Source organism: Heliconius melpomene, chromosome 14 (assembly GCF_056956725.1).
Source record: "Heliconius melpomene rosina isolate 202511_hmr_F chromosome 14, ASM5695672v1, whole genome shotgun sequence".
Classification (NCBI taxonomy): Eukaryota; Metazoa; Arthropoda; class Insecta; order Lepidoptera; family Nymphalidae; genus Heliconius; species Heliconius melpomene.
Window position 1 is genome coordinate 1809040 of NC_140402.1, and position 21115 is coordinate 1830154.

General features: G+C 37.5%; 2 protein-coding genes across 3 annotated transcripts in view; one reads left to right on the forward strand and one right to left on the reverse strand.

Moving 5' to 3' along the window:
• The window catches only part of LOC146531878 (zwei Ig domain protein zig-8-like), a 237154-nt gene that overhangs the window by 30055 nt on the left and 185984 nt on the right, over positions 1–21115 (forward strand). The gene's annotated exons all lie outside the window — the stretch shown is intronic.
• LOC146531879 (uncharacterized) lies at positions 14236–19794 on the reverse strand. The gene has a single exon (XM_085197733.1). It carries the CDS (start codon positions 19792–19794, stop codon positions 14236–14238), a length of 5559 nt encoding a protein of 1852 aa, XP_085053859.1.

Here is a 21115-nt window from a genome sequence, read left to right on the forward strand (position 1 = left end):
CTCCCTTTCCTCCTCCTTGCTCCTTCCCTCAGAGATTCCTCGCCCCGGTCACGAGGTTATGTGCGGCGTTGAGTTCCACCATTTAACACGTAATTTGGCAGAAAGTGGGGCCGTGTTTAGCCTCGTTACCACAAATGAAAATATGATTTTTTTCGCTTCTTCAAGTAGGAACCAAATCCGCTACCTGTCGCGTTTAGAATGTCATGCTTCTTCCTCAGTACCACGACTGACATCTAATCAGTAATTCATTTAAGACAACTATATCTAATATATGTAAAACAAAAAATATAACAAATTAGATATATATTTCACTCTACATAAGGCTCGATTCAAACAATCCAAACTCCGATGATGTTCGCGGCAACACGGAGCAATTAAAATGGCGTCGGCAATATGGCGGCGGTTCCGCACCGAAATGAATTCAATTTAAGTCATCGCTATGCATACCTTTTGATTGAGAATGTTGAATATTTCAACATTCGCGTAAAGGTTGCCAGTGTATGTATGTATGTATGGTGTTGGCAATATTTCTAATTAAAGGACTTTCTGTTTGTTTTTATGTGTTTTGGGTTTATATTTTGTTTTTAGATTTTTGTATTTAACTGTTTTAGTTGAATAGATTGAGAGTGATTTTGTAAATTTTAATTGCTAGGAAATATTAATTTATTATACATATATGTCATAGGGATACATAAGCGTAAACGCGATAGTTGTGAGATCGATTCCCACTCGGGGTAACGAAATATTTAGTACTATCAATTCCTAGTTCTGGCGACTAGTAAAATGTGGCAAACGAGTGTTTTAACACGATGTTCCCATGTAGGCCTACTTTACTTTTACTGGATACAGCGTGAAGATAAAATAAATAAATAAATATCTTTGTCAGATGTTTGTAATATAATAATCTGCCAAAACTACCCACCGAAATCAAGAGTAAACAAAAACCTTAACAAAAACTCATAAATATAAATTTCTAATTAAAAACTTTTACAAACTACACGTAAAAGGTAAAAAAAAGGTAAAACGTTAAAAAAGTTATACACTCAACTGTTAACGTTTATTTGATATCGATTAAACAATAAAATATAACCTACTTAGAAATAATTAAACGTTTCGTTTAACTAACTTAAAAAAAAGTAATGCGCATGTACAGTTTGGCGTGGCTGACTTTAAATGTGACTTTCGTGGGTTCGATTTCCACTCGGGGGAAGGAATTATCTTCATGTCCTCCTTTGGTAATAAGGTCTAGATTATTGGAACTCTGGACTCTTTCTGCTTTCAAAGGAAGCAGATGTAGCATATTTGTTGGTATCATCCTAAAGCATATTTAAAAGCAAGACGAAATAATTGAAATATTAACAAAGACTAATACTAGGCCGACGTGCTGGAGTGTTACAAGCGTGCGACTGTAAGCCCGACGATTGTGGGTTCGATGCCCGTACTGGGGAATTACATACTTAATAGTTTAATTTCCTCACACTGATAACAAGGCACTGCGGCGTTAAGTTCCGCCACTCAGCACGCCTCAATGTCTCAAGAATTCATCAGAAAGTGGGGGAGTGAAAGTATCTTAATTGGAACGTTGTCTTTTAACACTAGGAACTTATGGAACCTGGGAAAGGTTCCATCTGCCTACTCTCCTACGTGCGGGATGCGACAGTGTGAAAAAATATAGAAATTAAATGGTTTTTATAGAGAAAATTTTGTATTCTTAATTATCTACTTAAATACGTGACATAGTGTGACGAGTGTCGAAACTCAATTTCTTGCGCTTACTAACCAGAGTGAGAAAAATGAAATAATTTACTTCCCCAAATATGAATTGAAGAGAAAATCATCACGTTTACTATGAAACAATTGCTCTACGCCACAGAGGCCTCGTAATTATAAAAAATATTACAATCACAGTTTACCTTTGCTATTCAAGTTTTACATTCCCTTGAAAACTTTGATAAAATACATTTTCTTTTAAATTTTAATTCTGTTACAAAGTAAAAATAATTAAGCTAGAAAAAAGAAATCTTAAAGTATAACAGCGCTGGCCTACAGATACTCATCGTACCAATTCTTGAGAGCCTCAAAACTTCTTTTGTTTGACATTTCACTAACTTTGATATAACTCTTCATTCACTGTAAATTAAAGCTTGGAGAAAACTGAAGAAAACTGAAGAAAACTGTGAGGAAATCTCGAAAGTTGACCAAGATAAAATAAATAGTGACTGTAGAATGAATTTTACAGTGTTTCCGTTGATTTTATTAATTAAATGTTATATTATAGTTTTGTTTGAGTTTCTTTTTTGTTTAGTTATTTAATTTGCTGAATTTTCCAGAGACTATAAATATTTTTTACCGATAAATAACTTATAATATTTATCGTTTGTACTCTAGAGAATAAATAAAATAAATTTATAAGTAATAAACATTCGATTGCATTTGATTTAGGTCATAGTGACGGTTGCGGGTTCGATTCACGTTCTGAGGATTATATGTAAATAAGTAAAATTTTAAAAATATGGTGGAAAGTGGCAAACAGATTGTTCTTACACTAGGTTCTCTCTGTCTACCCTACTTATGAGCGAGTCGAAAAAAAAACTTTTTTATGCTTTTTTCCAATATTGCTTTTATTATTGCTTAAGTTGATAAACAGCAAGCAAGCTTATTACCAACTTACTAATATTATATTCTGACACTAAGATATAAGAAAAAGATAGAGATTGTAGTGACTCATAACTAAATTTTCACTAAAAATAGTAAATAGTGTTTGGGTAGAAGTAATACCAAGCTTACATATTTTCAATCACCTACCCTACCCTAAAATTACTTTATATTGTAATGCTATTCTAGGCCAACCTTATGTTTTGTTATGTGAACATTATCGTTGCGTAAACATTAAGCCCTCTTATTGTCGGTGCTAGTTCTTTTGTGATACACTATTTTTATTATAAAAGTCATCCATCAAAAATGTACAGTCATTCCGAAACGTAGGCAGCTTGCGAATTAATTAGGTTATTTTTTTATTTCACACGGTTTTCCGTAAAAAAATGAAAATATTAAAAAAAAAAACCAGTTAATTATTAAATGAACTGTCCAGGCAACGCGCGGCGTTCAGTTACGCCACTCAACAAGCAATAACCCCAAATCCCGGCGAAAAATGTATACGAGATATAGCGTGATGCAAAAAAATATAGCAGAGCAGGCTCCTGCCTACGTCGTAGGCACCTGCCTCGTACTACGAGTGTCTTAACATTAGGTTCACCCTGGGAACCTAATGTGATAGCTGATCCTATTCCTAGCTGACCTATCCTATTATACAACGTAAAGCAGAAATTTTGTAACGTTGTCCAATTTTGTCAAAAAATCTGTAATATCAGAATACAATTTAATGAATTGCTAAATAAATACTATGCAATTTATATACATATGTTTCGTTCAACAGCCAAACAATTATAATAATTATGCTTGTATTTACTAAGCTAATTAAAGGAAATGCGTTAAACAAATTAAAATTTTATTTATGCTCATATAAAATTATGATAATTTGAATCACGATATATTTTATTGATATAAATAACCTTTTAATTAACCTCCATTTTGTAATGTACACACATACTTACAATGAAATTTGTCTCGTGCAGCCTGAAATAATTTATTTTCATTTTCCTCCATTTTTGTGTGAATGCATTACTTTTTTATATAGCTAGATAAGTAAAGGTAGTGTTAAGACACTCCATTATTCATAAAGACAATTTCATTCCCACTTTCTTCTCCAATTTTTGAGGTTTTAGGGAATCAATGCCGCGCTTTGCCTCGTTAATCTCTAGTAATATATTAAATATTTCATTCCCCTGAATTAGAATCAAACACACAACCTTCGCGTTTACAGTCACACGCCTGTGCCCCTGCGCCATTATAATATACATTGCTTATAATAAAGGTATAATTAATTAATATTCTATATTAATTTCTATTAAAAAATACGACTCTTGATAAAAACCTTGACGAAAAATCATTCTCTAAAATAAAACCAGCCACTCACGACACTAAAAAAAACTATTTCTATGAACTTTCATTGTGTCACAGTTTAATGAAAAATACCTTTATATTAAAAAAATATCTTCTCTATCATTACTCCAGTCCGCCGTACCGTGATCAAATTGCCAAAATGAATTTCTTTTTCTTTCATTATCGACTTGTTTGAAGCAAATAACTTACATATTTTCAAGTCTTTTGAGCTTCAATATTTTTTCTATTTATATTTCGTTTTGTTTTTTCTTCAGTAATCAACGTGTTTTTTCTGTTATCAACACAAAAGAAGCTGATTTGTATTCTTCAGAAGTGTTGTTGACGCTATCGCTTCTAACTGTAATGGTTGTGGGTTCGATTCCCACACGGGAAATGATTATATTAAAATTATTTAATTTCTTCGCTTTTGTAGACAAAGCGTAGCGTTCAGTTACGCCACTCAACACGCAATGTCTCGAAATTTGAACAAACCAGAACAGAGTATCTTAATACTAGGATCCTTGATCCCTGGTATGCGTGATATATTATTTATATGTAATATCTTATTTTAAATAAATACATTTATTATAATAAGTTAAAATAATTATTAAATATCATTTAAGCTTGCAAATAATAATGTTATTTCATTGTTGTTTCAGGTACCTACTGTCTACTTTATTTTAAAAAAGTTATAGCTGAAATAAAATGGTAATCAAAAATAATCTGGTATAAAATAATGCTAATATTTTTACAGAAAACTCAAAATAGAAAAATAAAAACAACACACTGTTAGTAGATTATAATATTTTAATTAATACACTTAGCTGTGGTGTTTATGGGTGAAGTCTCACCGCATCAACAGCATAAACAGTTCTCATTGGAGTCCAATGATGTATTATTTAAATTTAGTTTCATTATATTTCGTGAATCTATGTAGATTCTCTACTATTTCTCTCTTCGTCTTCTCTACTACTAGTAGGTAGGCAGAGGGAATCGATTGATGAATGATGATGATGATGATGATGAATGAATTTCCCACCCAGGTAAGGCAAATCGGAGTTCTATCATTCAATACGACGTTTAAAATAATTGCGAAAATTGGAGAACGAACTATTGTTATTGTAGGATAAAAAGTCTGTAAAAAAAACATAACAATTTCCATATGTAGTATATTCAAATCCAGATGTGTTAAATATATTTGTAGAATACAAATCCAAGTGGAATTTCTAATAGAAATAAAGTGCTTTATCGACGAACACGTGATTGATTTCGTCTCGATTTCCATTCGAAGGAATGTTTATATTATAAATATTTTCGTTTGACACGAAATGAAATGGTACATATATACGTAATATTGACATAAAATATATATGTATACCTATATATGTCCTTTACCAGGTGGCATAGTTCCAATAATCATCATAGAAATATCATATTTGTATAAATTTGTCGACATAGATATTAACAACATAAATAAGTTGTAATAAGCCTATAAGAATTTTGAGGTAGTTTCATGAGAAAGTACAGCTTAGTGGTCAGAGGGCTTGGATGGTTTCCAAGCGGCGCTGGTTCCAATCCTGCTACCTTTTTTTTGTACGTTTATACGACAGGTTGAGGGTTCAATTGCCATCGAGGAAATAAATTATTTAATATTTTAATATCTTCGCTCCGTTGTCGAGGCAAAGCGCGTCGTAGACTTCCGCCAATCAACACACAATATCTCCAGAATTCAGCAGAAAATGATAACGGAATGTCTTAACACCAGATTTCTTCTGCCTACCCTGCTGTGTGCGGGATCGAGCGTGATGCTAAAAGAAGAAGAAACGAAACTAAATTAGAATAGCAAAACAAATAAATATTGGCAAATAAGTAACTGTTGTCGCTCCACTTGTCACTTCCGAAAGAATATACCTACGTCAGAGTACCGTCGTGGGACTACTTGAAGATAAACAAAAAAGAGTTTGTTTCTTGGGACAGCGTAGTACACGAGACGTGACTGACGTGGTCGCGGATTCGATTCACACTCGGGGGAATAATGTTGTTAATAGTCTTCTTTATACATATTACATGCTATTATTTGACTTGTCGTGTTAAATATGTTTGTTAGTGTATTTGAAATCTTGCAATTCCAATTTGAACCACTTCCCAGTGTCTGATTTAGCTGAAATTTATCTTAGGAAAACCTAAATAAAAATTTATCGTATGATATATCGGTTTTGATGACAAATAAAATTACATATAATCAATATTATTGTAAATACAAAATGGCCACCGCAACAAAATGGCGGATTACAGATTTTTGAACAACCCACCTATTATGGATATCAAATAAAAGAGCTTGATATATAAAATACAATATACACCATGAAAACACGTTTAGAAAGCATGTATATAAAAAGGTTTTTTTAATTAATATTTTATTTTCATGTCTCAAAAGTGGACTGGAAAGTGGAGAACGGAGCATTTTAAACCTGCTTTTTTTCTCCTTTTTAACGAATATCGTCTCGTTAAGCTCACAATCTTCACGAGGTTATGAATAAGTAAAGCTTATGTTTTAGCCACATTTACCTTTAAAGCTTCTACTTCGGTTCACATACTTTTCACTGAATTATTTAAGAGGCAATAACTTATATTTTGGTTTTCTAAAAGATGAAAATTTTTTTTTTTTTCATTTCACGCTGTATCCCGCTCTTAGCAGGTTAGCCAGAGGGAATTTGGAAACCTAGTGACTCATCTAGCGTATTGCGAAACTCAACGCCGCGCTTCGTCTACCAGAATGGTGAAATGAAAATAAATATGTATGTACGAATAATTATTATATTAAAATATATAATATTATATATTAATATATAACCCAAATTATATCTTCCAAATGTAGCTCTACCTGTCCTAATGCAAAATATGAAGGAAATCGTTATTGATTATTCAACGTTGCGGTATTTACTTTAACTTCTGTATAAGTAACTTCGCAAATTGTTCTCCCAATAGAAATGTATTGTTCCGCTTTGAAACCCGAACTTAAAACAATCGCAACTCGTGCAAATATTATATAAGAAGTTGTTTTTTGTCTGTCTGTGATATAATTTTCTAGTTTAGAATAGAAATACGTTAAATCATTTTCGTATTTTATTTTTCTATTATTAAGTCTAATTCTATTATAGAATTCTAGTCATTTCATTTTCCTCGGAGAAAAAATGCGATGATAAAATGTGAAAATTAGAGTATTATACTTACTAGTTTCTCAAAACCAAGCTTATGATTTTTTTAGCTTTACGCTGTATCTTATACATAGCAGGTTAGGGCAGGCAGGACAGGGCACTTTCCGTTGAATTCTGGGGGCATTATGTTATGAGTGGCAGAACTTATGCTGCAAGAAATGAGATTCCATTCTAAATTCTATTCAATTCTAAATATGGGCATTTAGCAACATTCAAAAGGAGCAATGAAATGTGTTTTACAGTTAAATATTACATCATTCACCTGCAAAAGTTAAAGTCGTTTACAAGTCTGAACCACAAACGTGAGTATGCAAAGTCAATTTGTGATTGAGAGTTATTCAACTACTCCAGTCGGTGTGAAACGTGGCTAGAATATATGATATTTTAGTTAGCTAGCTAGTTATATATATATATATACAGGTTATACAGTTATTTCTGTATGTACAAGTAAAGTATTTCTTTGATTTCATTTTCTTTTGTAGAGAACTAGTGGTCACCCGTTTTATTTGCGTTGCGTTTAAGACGTAAAATGGAAAATCTCAGTATTTTTCCGTTGAAGTAGAAATTTCGAGAATTGTTTTCTTAGTAGGTACTCTAAACTCTATAGATGCCAAATTTCAACTTTTTCTCTTTTCATTTTTCATTTCAAAGTTCCTATGGGAACGGAAAGAAAGGAGTTTTCCATTTAACGCCTGCAAGTCCATATAAACATACGATAACTAGTATACTACTAATGCCGAAAGCTATAAAAATAATTTAAAAAAATACTGCGTTGATGTGCAGTCTGCACTCCATAGATTATTTTGACTTTGACCTGGTCGCGTTTATTTGTTATCTCTTAACGGCCAAATGATTTTGTATAAGCGCCAGTACCTTTTTTTAAGGTCATATATGAATACTTATGTCATGTTTGGAATACGGTAGCATCTATGCTAGTTTTTATCCTGTTATTTAATTTTTTTTTGTACCCTAATCGAATAATTAATTAAATTGAAAAAAAAAATCTTAATAAATACTATAAAATTATTAATTTTTTTGTACATAAACAGACCTTGCAATGTGATAAATCGATTTCAATGAAACTTAGACTACTCCTCATATTCTGGAATATTATTGAAATTAATTGAAATTCGGCATATTTTTATTATACATTTTTTCTCGTTTCTTACGAGAGAAAATAAATATCCAGAATTTTAAGGGCACTCTATAGCACTTGTAAGCATTATTAATTTCCAATATATTGTAGACATATTTTTAACTGATCGACATTTTGACTTCAAGAAACGGACCTAACATAAAAGAGATAAAAGAGAAGAAGAAGATAGAGCAAAACAAGATCAAAATGTCAATATTCTCAAATGTTACATACAAAATCAAATTTATTGAATATAACATACCTAATAAAAATATAAAATTCGTACATCACTTTCAATTCAATAAGACGCGGCTGACTGAATGCAATAAGTGAAAAGCAGGTAAGGAAAAGAAACAGTGGCTGACAGAAATGGTTGAAAACTTCAAAACACATATTTCACATTGGAAAAGTTTTTCCGGAAATACAATGGGTTTTAAATTGTACCCGAATATATTATAAGGGAAATTCAATTTAGCCTATATGACTTATATGTTGTCTCAGAAATTGCAGATTAGAAGAGGAAATGAAATATTTAGTGTTTTCATTTCTTCGCTCTGGTGTCGAGGCAAAACGCGGCGTTAAATTCCACTTCTCAACATGCAATATCTTCAGAATCCGGTATATGAGGAACGGAGCTTCTAGGTTCCCTCTGCGTACCCTGCTGTGTGCAGAATATGGCGTGAGTTAAAAAATCATATAAATAAAATATTCGCCAAATTTCCAATAACTTTCAATATCTCGATAGATGAGTAATACTAAACTTCTGAGTAAATGAAATCTAGGTTTTGCTAACTTTGATTAATAACATAAGTTGTACTTCGAGAGCTGTCTTCCTTTAGACAGCTTATTTGCAAAACGCTTGCTGAATCCTCGATTGAGTTTGATTGGAGTTTAATTAATAATATAGATTGATATGTTATTAATTTTGTTTATTAAATTAAAATTATTGACAAAAAAGTAATTTTGCTCTTGTTTTCAACTCAAAATTAAACTTAACTTAAAGTTAGGGGAAAGAACTGTTTTAACACTGGTTGCCAATCTGTCTACACTACTATACTCCCAACAAAGTATAAAACTAACTAAAAAAGATAGAAATAGGACACTAGATAAAGAAAAATCAAATCAAAAGTATAATATATACATCCAATTTGTAGTCAACATACGCTAAAAGATACTCGATGTCACAATACCCATAACAATAGAATGTTGATGCATATATTTACGCAGACGTGAAGGGACGGAGATCTAATTTTGCATTGTGTGAAGTTTCTTGAAATGTGATATAGAGAGACATAGTCAAATATCCTTCTCCATCTTCTCAGATATTGGTTTTATCAAAATTTTGAATTTATTCTAGAATTAGTGATGTTTTCTTAAGTGGGATATGGAGTATCTTAGCACTAAGATTTCTCTGCCTACGAAGCTATATGCGGTATACAACGTAAAGTTGAATGAATGTTATAATTGAAAACCAGAATACAATGAGTGTTCCAGTAGTCGTTCAGATAACAAAGAGACAAAAAAACATTTTGAAGGCATTGCGTGTTGAGTTGGAGAACTTAACGCCGCGCTTTCCCTCGGCACCATAGCGAAGACATGGAAATATAAATTAAAATAAATATTTCATCTCCTCGAGTAGGGATCGAACCTCAAACCAGTTAGTTTTACAGTCACACTTTGTACCCCTGCGCCACGACTGGCCTCAATTAATTTAATAAAATATGTAAGTTTACCAAACTTATGAACATACTCCCAATCACGTAATCTCAAGAATTTTATTAATATTATCAAATATTCTTTGTAGAATATTACAAGAAATATCTAATATCGAATAACTAAAAGATTTTTTCTTTTGGATCATATTTAGCCAAATTTATCTTCCATACTATCCTACCCCTCAATAAGTACCATATCCTATACCCTACTATGTTTCCTGCTTACGTCTCCATATTACGTTACACGAATCCACCGGAATATGAGGACCCTTTGCTCTGAGTATTTCTGAGGCATCACAGTTCTTTCATCGTAGACTCTAAATTTACGCGTCATTCGTTTTGTAAATACATGTTTTTGTTCGGTAAATTGACAGATTTTCTTAAGATCCATCCATGAAAGGCTGTAATAAGTATCTTTGAAAATCCTCCCCTAGAATTACGTTGTTAAACGCCTTGTAATTATCTAAGTTACTCGAAACACTTTTGTGAATAAGATGTACAATAACATCAACGAGTTCACTGAGGTCAGTCGTGGCACATGGATAGTAGGTTCGATTTTCGAAGAAATGAAATATTTACAAAGCGCAGCGTTAAGTTCCGCCACGCAACAACCAATGCCTCCAGAATACAGTGGGAACTTTTGACTAAAAAACCACGAGTTTATCTAAAGTACGCTTAAACACATTTATATACGAAGAGCTTTCGTTGAAATTGCACTCATTCGACTCTAATTTTACTTAATGAATAATGATTTTGCTCACAATCCTGGAACATTGATGAGCAGAAGGAAGAAACCACTAATGGCCGAATCATTTCATGCCCATTTGATAAAGATGGAACAAATGAGAGTAAAAATGAAGTAACGAATGGATGGACAAACAGATTTTTAATATAACATTAGAAGAGGGTATTTTAAAGAACAATTTAGGTACGGTACTGTAGGTAGCTATTAAGTAGACGTCCAGAACAAAAAAAACAGTCTGCCAGTCCAATTAACATAAAAGGTTTCTCTTTTCATTAACTTAATGACCATTTGATTAAGTCTCCTTCAGTGTTTGTCAACTTAAGGGGAAAATACTATTAGATACTCCAATCAAAATCCTTAAACTGATTTCGGGAAAATACTTGTCTTCCACTCGTATAGAAAAGTCCTTGGTAAAAGTAATTTTAGGCACGATTTTTAGTCCGTGACTTTAAAGCTGTTTTTTTATACAATTGTACTGTTTAATTTTTGTTTTTTCTTTAATATTTAAAATTATTATTATAGAAAATTATTAAAATTCTATTTTAAAGCACCAAGTCTAAGATTATTTTTCAATTTTCCTCTTAAATAAAGGGAATCCAGTGTCAAAATATATCGTTCTTGAATTGGAAATTTAGCGTGTTGAGAGGCGTAACTTAATGCTGCATTTTCTTTTACAACTTCTATACTGTATAGGTGCTTTAGAAGGCAAAAGAAAGTTGACGGCAAAACACTACACGGATGAAATAAAAAAAAAGTACAATTTCCCCCGCGTAGGAATAGAACCCATAACCATTGCTTTTACAAAAGACAGATAAATATCAAATATATCATTCCCAAGAGTAGGAATAGAACCCACAACACTCACACCAGTTATGACACTAAATTACTTAACACAAATTCAAAACACATATAAATTCAAGCACAAAAACTCTTACTTTCTTTTTACATAATGAAGAAATGTCCCAATATAAATTCGAAGAGAAATTGAATCATCCATCAGCCTTTTAAGGTCCACTGCTGGACATAGGCCTCCCCCAATGCTCGCCACTCCGTCCGGTCCTGCGCCCTTTGAATCCAGCGGTTTCCCGCTGTCTTCTTAAGGTCGTCGGTCCACCTGGTTGGAGGGCGGCCTGTACTCCTTTTGCCGAGACGTGGTCGCCATTCGAGGACCTTTCTTCCCCATCGGTTGTCGGTCCTCCTAACAATATGGCCTGCCCATTGCCACTTTAGCTTGCAGATTTTGAGAGCTATGTCGGTAACCTGCGTTCGTCTACGGATTTCATCATTTCGAATTCTGTCGCGTAGAGAAATACCAAGCATAGCTCTCTCCATCGCTCGCTGAGCGACTTTGAGCCTGTGGATAAGGCTTGCGGTGAAAGACCACGTCTCAGCGCCATATGTTAACACTGGTAACACACACTGATTAAATATTTTTGACTTCAGGCACTGAGGTATACTGGACGAGAAAATATTTTGCAGTTTCCCAAACGCTGCCCAGCCGAGTTGGATTCTACGAGTGACCTCTCTCTGAAAGTTGGACTTACCCATTCGGATCACTTGTCCCAGGTAGATGTACTCGTCAACAACTTCCAGAGGTACGCCTTCAACAACGACCGGTATGGATGTAACATGGACGTTAGACATGATCTTTGTCTTGTCCATGTTCATCTTAAGACCCACCCGTTGCGAGGCGTTATGGAGGTCCCCTAGCATGGTACTCAGTTCCTCCAGAGACTCTGCCAAGATTACTATATCATCGGCAAATCGAAGGTGTGTTAAGTGTTCGCCATTGACATTAATACCATGGCTGTTCCACTCTATCAGCTTAAACACGTCTTCCAGTGCAGCGTTAAACAGTTTCGGGGATATTACATCCGCCGTGTGGTGCCGGCGTTAGAATAGAAATTGAATAAAACTAACTAAATACATTTCGTGTTAGTTTAAGTAAAATTTGAAAGACGTAAGAGTTAAATGGGGTCGGCTCTGATAAATAAATAAGTACGGTCGTGTTACAGTACGTTTGTTGTATATTGAAGGGATTATATTAGTTATAATAGTGTATTTTGAAAGTCCTTGGGGCACAAAGGTTATTGATCCTTTTTAGTCACCTATAAGTATGAAAAGTGTACCGGACGGGCGGAACTCAAGTGAATGAGCCGCTGACGCCCTGCACACTATAGGTTCCAGATCATGGGAACACGGAGTATGCTGAGACCCCAAGACGTTCTTGTGAGTCGTTCTTGTGAGACGTTCTTGTGAGTCGTTCTTGTGAGACGTTCTTGTGAGACGTTCTTGTGAGACGTTCTTGTGAGACGTTCTTGGGAGTCCTTCTTGTGAGACGTTCTTGTGAGTCGTTCTTGTGAGACGTTCTTGTGAGTCGTTCTTGTGAGACGTTCTTGTGAGACGTTCTTGTGAGACGTTCTTGTGAGACGTTCTTGGGAGTCCTTCTTGTGAGACGTTCTTGTGAGTCCTTCTTGTGAGACGTTCTTGCGAGACGTTCTTGCTATACATTGAAACAAGATACTGAAACAGGATGTTGAAACAGGATATTGAAACAAGATGTTGATCACTGTATAACGGTCGGTGACTGTCGGCTCTATTCGTGTCTTGTTCCGATTCTATCTTCTTCCTGTTGTGCTCACCGTTGATTGCCGACTGTCTCTGTCTCGCCCGACGCGCACCTCCGTTGCGCGGAGCTAAACGGTAACGAGAGCCGCGAGCCACCGAGCCGTTTTATCTTTATTTACAACAATATTTTTACTATGATTATCACACATTTACATTTATATTTTAATAACTAAAAATCGGATGTTTTTACAATTTATACATATTAAAAGAACATAAAAATATCTATCTATCTATGTATAAAACATTATACTATTTAAGTATTATCTATTATTAAATTACGAAAAATGCTGTTACGATGACGAATTTTACATGAGTTTTTACAATGAAAATTCTCTCTAAAATTAATTACACACATTAGGAATATACAAATCTGTTATTTTGTTACAGAAAACTATGACAAACAATAATTAATAATAAAATTTACTATACGGAAGTTACTATTATATAAAAAGCGATTAATGCGGCAAATCATAGTACAACTATACAAATAAGATATAAAGTCGAAAATTATTATCTAAAACGGAACCCAAATCTATTTATATTTATTATTTAATGTAATTACTTATTTACAAAGGAAAAAACACTATTAATTTAGAAAAGACACTAATAATAACATTCAAAATTACGAGAGTGGTATGACGTCACTTTTTGCCAAACTAAACAGTCTCTAACATGTTGTGACGAGTTCACAGCCGATGATGCGCGTCGGTTGTCGCGAACATTTCTCCCGCCGTGCAGAATCAGGTCTCGATGTGATGCTGCATCTTTCCCGCGGTGAGCGACGACGTCTTCTTACTTTGGAAGCGGAACGAGTTTTTTGGTTGGCCTTTTCAGAAGACCACCCTTAGTGCGTACTTCAACTATTCGCACTTGTCCATCTGCACCTGGATATACTTTTTCTATGCGTCCTCTTGGCCACGTATTTCTTGGAAGTTGTGAGTCGGCTATAAGTACCGGGTCACCTATTTCATAAGTAGGGCCTCGACCATGAGGCTCCCGCCGGTGTTGAAGTTCAGGGAGATATTCGCGAACCCAGCGTCTCCAAAACATGTCCGCTAATATCTGTGAGCGTCTCCACTGCTTTTTGCTATCGATGTCGTCCTCACTAAATGTGCCAGGTACAGGTAGACGAGCTGAACCCCCAAGTAAAAAGTGATTGGGTGTTATAGATTCTTCGTCGTCATTGTTTACAGAAACATGTGTGAGGGGACGACTATTCACAGTATATTCTACTTCGCAGAGTAATGTAGCCAAAATTTCTTCTCGGGGGTATCTCTCACGAAGAATAGTGTATAGAGCTGTTTTCACGCAGCGAACAAGACGTTCCCATGCGCCTCCCATGAATGGTGCAGATGGTGTTATGAAACGCCATGCGATGCCTCGACGACTGGCTTCTTCTTTGAATGCTTCTCGAAGTTCTTTGTCTGCTCCATGCATGTTTGTACCATTATCTGAGTAAATTTCGGAAGGACATCCTCGACGTGCAGCGAATCTTCGCAATGCAAGTATGGCAGAGTCTGCGCTTAGGCTGGCGGCGATTTCCAGGTGAACTGCTCTAGTGGTAAGACACGTGAAGAGTGCGACGTAACGTTTCACGTGTTGTCTGCCGACGACTACTGTGAGAGGGCCAAAATAATCTAAGCCGGTGTATGTAAATGGTCTTCGATGATGAGCGAGACGGGATTTAGGATGATCACCCGTAGAAGGCTGTGGGGGTTGTGCCTTGCGAATACGACACTTGAGGCACTGATGAACTATCCTTTTCACGGTGGGACGAAGACGAATTACCCAAAAATGTTGACGTACTTCATTTACTATTATTTCGGTGCTGCTGTGGTGAAGACAACGGTGGGTCCAATCAATATATAACTGTGTGATGTAGTTATCTCCATCTAAGACTTGTGGTTTCTTTGTTTCGTCTTTTATTCCCTCGGCGGCGGCTATACGGCTGCGAAGAACGACAATGTCATCTCGGAGTTCTACGGGTAATGAATGAAGGCGACTTTGTTTGGCAATAGTCCTGTTGTATCTTAAGTCTGTGATATCTTCATTGAAAGATTCTTCTTGAGATGTTCGGATGAGAAGATTTTCTGCTTTTGTAATGTACTTCGAATCCAATATCAGAAAATTGTTGGAATCCATAGATTTCTTGCTATGTAGAGTAGTAGATTTCTTTTGCAATGTTTCTCTTCGTTTGTTCCACGTAGGATCTGATTCCATATTTCTACGTGTTCGCTTATAAAAGATCTTCTCTTTTTTATTTCTGCAAATATCTAAAAATTGCAAGACTCTAGCTGTGGCACGAAGTAGTCGCTCCCATTTTGAGAAGCGTTGTGGATCAGGAATTGCTTCACGTAATTTTGTCTTCAGCTGGAGTTCTTTAACGGTAAAAGTATGTTCTTCACCAGTATTATTTGACACGACCGGTTTTTCGATAGGCCAGGTACTCGGATTTTCTTTCAAGAAGGCAGGCCCGTGATACCATTCATGATCAGCTCCAAAATCAGATGGTACTTCTCTGGTGGCTATATCGGCGACATTGAGCTTAGAAGGTACCCAACGCCATTCTTCAACTTTGGTATATTCTTCAATGGCTGCTAGTCTATGTGCGACAAATGGCTTATAAGACCTGGCTCCATTTCTTATCCACGTCAGAACTGTCTTACTGTCTGTCCAAAAGATTTTGCATTCCGGCGCAATACGATGTTCTTTTATGACAGCTTCTGCTATGCGAACTCCCATGACGGCTGCTTGTAGTTCTAAACGAGGAATTGACATAACCTTGAGCGGGGCTACTTTCGCTTTAGCCATGATCATGTTGACTTGGACTTTTCCATCCGGAGCAACCACCCTCCAGTAGGCAGCTGCTGCGTAGGCTGTTTCACTGGCGTCGCTGAATATATGTAGTTGTACAGATGTGGCATCACTATAACCAGAGTAGCATCGAGGTAAGCTCACATTTTTCAATTTCTGAAGGTGTAGCATCCATTCTGCCCACTGCTTGGAAAGATCTTCATCCAGATGTTGATCCCAATCTATAATTCTTCGCCAAGATTCTTGAAGAATTTGTTTAGCACGAATAGTAACGGGTGAAGCGAAACCAAGTGGGTCATAGAGTGACATAACTATCTTCAGAGCTTCTCTCTTCGTAGGAGCTGTTTTCTTTAATAAACTGGGCGGTAATCTTGCTAGTTTTAAATTGAATCGTAATTCATCGGTTGACGGTCTCCACATTAAACCCAAAATCTTTTCTTCTTTGGTACCCAGGTTAATAGTTTCTGTCATATTTGATTGTTTTTCAAGTTCATTTATTATTTTCGGGATATTTGAAACCCACTTGCAGAGTTTGAAACAAGCTTCTCCGTGGATATGTTGGACCTTTTTGGAAGTTTCTATAGCTTCTTCTATACTTCGGAAACTGTCTAGGTAGTCATCCATATAGTGGTTGTGGATGATAGCTTCCACTGCTTCTGGATGCGTGTCGATGTACCTTTTTGCGTTCCAATCTTTAGCGAATATCGCGGTGCATGGTGAACTCGCAGCTCCAAATATAAGCGACGTCATGCGATATTCTTCAGGAGTTCCCTCCCGCCGGTGTCCTCTCCACAGGTAGCGAAGGGCATCCCTATCTTGAGGTCTTACTTTGACTTGCATAAACATTTCGGCTATGTCGGCTGATACAGCGAAAGCATGACGGCGAAATCTCATCATGACTCCAGGAAGCGATTGAAGAAGGTCTGGTCCAGTCAAGAGGAAATCGTTTAGTGACATACCTTTGGTTTTAGCAGCGGCGTCGTGAACAATGCGAAGCTTCTCTGGTTTAGCCGGGTTTTGCACGTCGAAGTGTGGCAGGTACCATGTTCTGCCTGGAGAGATACTTTTAGGTGCCACCTCAGCGTAGCCCTTCTGGACGAGTGATTCCATTTGTTCGGTGTATCTCCTTTTCAGTTCAGGATCACGATCAATTTTTCTCTCTATTGATATGAGCCTCTTCAGCGCCGACTCATAATTATTAACCATGATGCTGTTCTCTGATTTCCATAAAAGTGTGGTTTCAACATGCCCATCTTGTAAACGGTGTGTGTGTTTCTTCAAAATGTTTTCAGCCTTTATTTCTGGATCAGAGTCTGGCCGACGCGGATTAATGATAAGAGATTCCAAGGCAAAGTAATCTCTCAGTTGTTCATCCATTCTATCTTCAATAGCAGTAACTTGATTGACGAAATGGATTTTCTGACCCAATGTCCTATTGTGCGCACCATGTAGCACCCACCCGAGCGACGTGAGTGAAGCGATTGGTTGGTTCTTCGGTCCTATACGGACATCTTCGGCGAGTAGTAAATTCCAATTGTCTTGACCAATTAGAATTTTAGGCGTGGCTGAGTCGTAGGTGAGCTGGTTCTTCAAATCTATTAGATGATCGCAGGCAGCTAAGTCTTCTTCACGAATTGTTTGCGGGGAAAGATTAAGATGCGGAACGGTACGAGCTGTAAAGCTAATCTTCTTTTTCTGTGAATTAGCAAGTGTCACGGTAACACGCCTTGATCCCGGCGTTTCAATAACTATATCCCCGATTGCTTCCATCTTTAAAGGATCCAGCCGTCCCTCAGCACCGACTTCCTTTGCCAAAGCTTCATCTATGAGAGATACAGTTGATCCGTCGTCTAATAGAGCGTATGCGGAGGTTTCTCCCGCCGGTCCATGAACTCTGACTGGTATGATTTTAAGATAAGCATGCGCCTTTGACGGTACCCATGCGTTGGCCACGGTTTCCTTTTCTTCTTGTTGATTTCGAATTTCTGATTTCTCCTTTTTATCATAGTGTAGTAATCGATGATGAGTACCGATGCATCCCTTAATATTGCACTTCTGTGGTTTACAGGAATGTCCTGATTGTCGGAACCGCAGGCATCTGAAGCACAGTCGGTGTTCTTTGGCGAGTTCCCATCTTTTATCTGAGTTGGCATCTTGAAATTTCTTGCAGCTAATACTGTGATGACCTTCTTTGTTACAAATTTTGCACGTACTTTTCACCATTCCATGAAATCTATTAGTTTTCCTTTCTTCGGTAGTATTGTGCGTTCTATGTATCACACGACGAGTAGGCTCTGAGTGCGGGATCTCTGTTGAATAAGGTGTGCGACATGCTGCTTGTTTGGTGAGAAACTCGCTGAAGTGCGTCAGGTCTGGTTTGAATATAGATGCTTGTTCCTCGTACCACCTGGTACATAACGACGATGGTAGCTTTTCACGAAGGGCCCTCGTTATATCTGGCGCAGTGATAAAGTTGTGTAAATCGAGGGCGCGAAACAGATTGACACTGCTTCTTACCTTACTGGCGAATGCATGTATCTCCTTTGGATTGTCAGCACAACGAGGTAGAGATCGAAGCTTGTCATATTCACTATATGCGATTGCATCTGGACGACCGAAATTCATTTCAAGCTCTTCTATGATGGCATCCGGTTTTGAATGAGCTATGAGTTGTGTGTCGACGACTTCCAATGCTTTTCCAGTTAGGCTTCTTCGAATTCTGGCTGTATTTTCAACTTCATTGAAGTATCCCTTAGTGTTTTCATATATGGCCCTGTATGATAGCCATTCATTTAACACTCCACTATATGTAGGAAGATCCATGATGACTTTGGACGCGACGGGAAAATTGTATGACGATGATGGAGGTAACATTGTAGGTTTAGGTACCTCTGTTTTCATACACAACGATGTAGGAGCGGTTTCGGCTTTTTCGCATCTTTTCTTCAAATTTTCTATTTCCTTTTTTAGCTCCTCTATTTCCTTTGTTGAATCTCTCTGTATTGCTTGTTGATTTTCGGAATTGTTGCCGATATTCGGATGTTGAGGCATTCTATAGCATGACGGCACTGGATGTGGTTGCCTCGGAACATCTGCACATGGTGTAAGTGATTTTTGTACGATTTGTGCATTATCTTCAATCCAGGAGCTAACGTAGTCGGTTTTCGATATATTATCTTCCTGGGATTCTGAACTATCTGATTCAGCATCTTCCAGAGCTATTTGCGCGAGTTCAAGCTTGATGCGAAGTATTTCTTCACGAGCATTTCTTGCTCTACGTCTGGATTTCGTAGACTTCTTCGAGTTTGCACGTTTCGAAGTTGTCGACTTTATTTGTGTGCCTTCAAATTGTTCCTCCTTGTTAATTGAAATAATTCTTGAGTCTTCCTTTTCGTCACTTGGTACTATTAAGTTCTTTTCTATTTCGGAATCCTCTTGTGTATTCGTAGGCGGGTGTGTCACCTCTGTGTGACTAGATGAAGGGTCGGCTTCATATCTCAATCCCTCGGATCGACCTCTTGATCTTGTGATAGGCATCTTAGTAAAAACCTACGATAATTGGTAAAACTCACCAAGACGAAACGATAATACTCGAAGGCGGATGCACGAAGATTCTCGGAGACGAACGACGACACTCGAAGGCGGAAGCACGAAGATTCTCGGAGACGAACGACGACACACGAAGGCGGATGTCGGAGGATGATGCACGAACACTCACGAAGACTTACGATAATACTCGAAGGCGGATGCACGAACACTCACGACGTGACTTACGGCGCGATAGATGTCAGCGCAGTAGCGAGCACGACAGTCAATGCGGACGCCAACGGAGGCGGCGGAGAGCGCAGCGGAGAGCGCTATGTGACGGAGAACACTGCGCGACGGAGAGCACTGCGCGATGTAGTACGATAATACTCGAAGGCGGATGCACGAAGGTTCTCGAACACTCACGATAACACTCGAAGGCGGATGTCAGAGGCTGATGCACGAACACTCACGAAGACTCACGATAACACTCGAAGGCGGATGTCAGAGGCTGATGCACGAACACTCACGAAGACTACAGGCGAGTAAGGCGACTTCAGCACAGTTGCGAGCGCGACAGTCGATACGGATGCGAAACGCGACGGCGAATGCGTTTGCGAGCGCGACGGAAAACACTGCGCGATAGAGTACTGCGCGACGGAGCACTTGCGCGACGGAGCACTGCGATAACTTGCACGATGACGGATGATGCTTCAGCTTCGGTGAGGAGTCCCCAGATCCGGCTCGAAGGACCAGCACGTTGTACCGGACGGGCGGAACTCAAGTGAATGAGCCGCTGACGCCCTGCACACTATAGGTTCCAGATCATGGGAACACGGAGTATGCTGAGACCCCAAGACGTTCTTGTGAGTCGTTCTTGTGAGACGTTCTTGTGAGTCGTTCTTGTGAGACGTTCTTGTGAGACGTTCTTGTGAGACGTTCTTGTGAGACGTTCTTGGGAGTCCTTCTTGTGAGACGTTCTTGTGAGTCGTTCTTGTGAGTCGTTCTTGTGAGACGTTCTTGTGAGACGTTCTTGTGAGACGTTCTTGTGAGACGTTCTTGGGAGTCCTTCTTGTGAGACGTTCTTGTGAGTCCTTCTTGTGAGACGTTCTTGCGAGACGTTCTTGCTATACATTGAAACAAGATACTGAAACAGGATGTTGAAACAGGATATTGAAACAAGATGTTGATCACTGTATAACGGTCGGTGACTGTCGGCTCTATTCGTGTCTTGTTCCGATTCTATCTTCTTCCTGTTGTGCTCACCGTTGATTGCCGACTGTCTCTGTCTCGCCCGACGCGCACCTCCGTTGCGCGGAGCTAAACGGTAACG

Excerpts from the sequence above, each read along its gene's own strand:
- LOC146531879 (XM_085197733.1), bottom strand. The coding sequence starts at position 19,794 with ATGCCTATCACAAGATCAAGAGGTCGATCCGAGGGATTGAGATATGAA.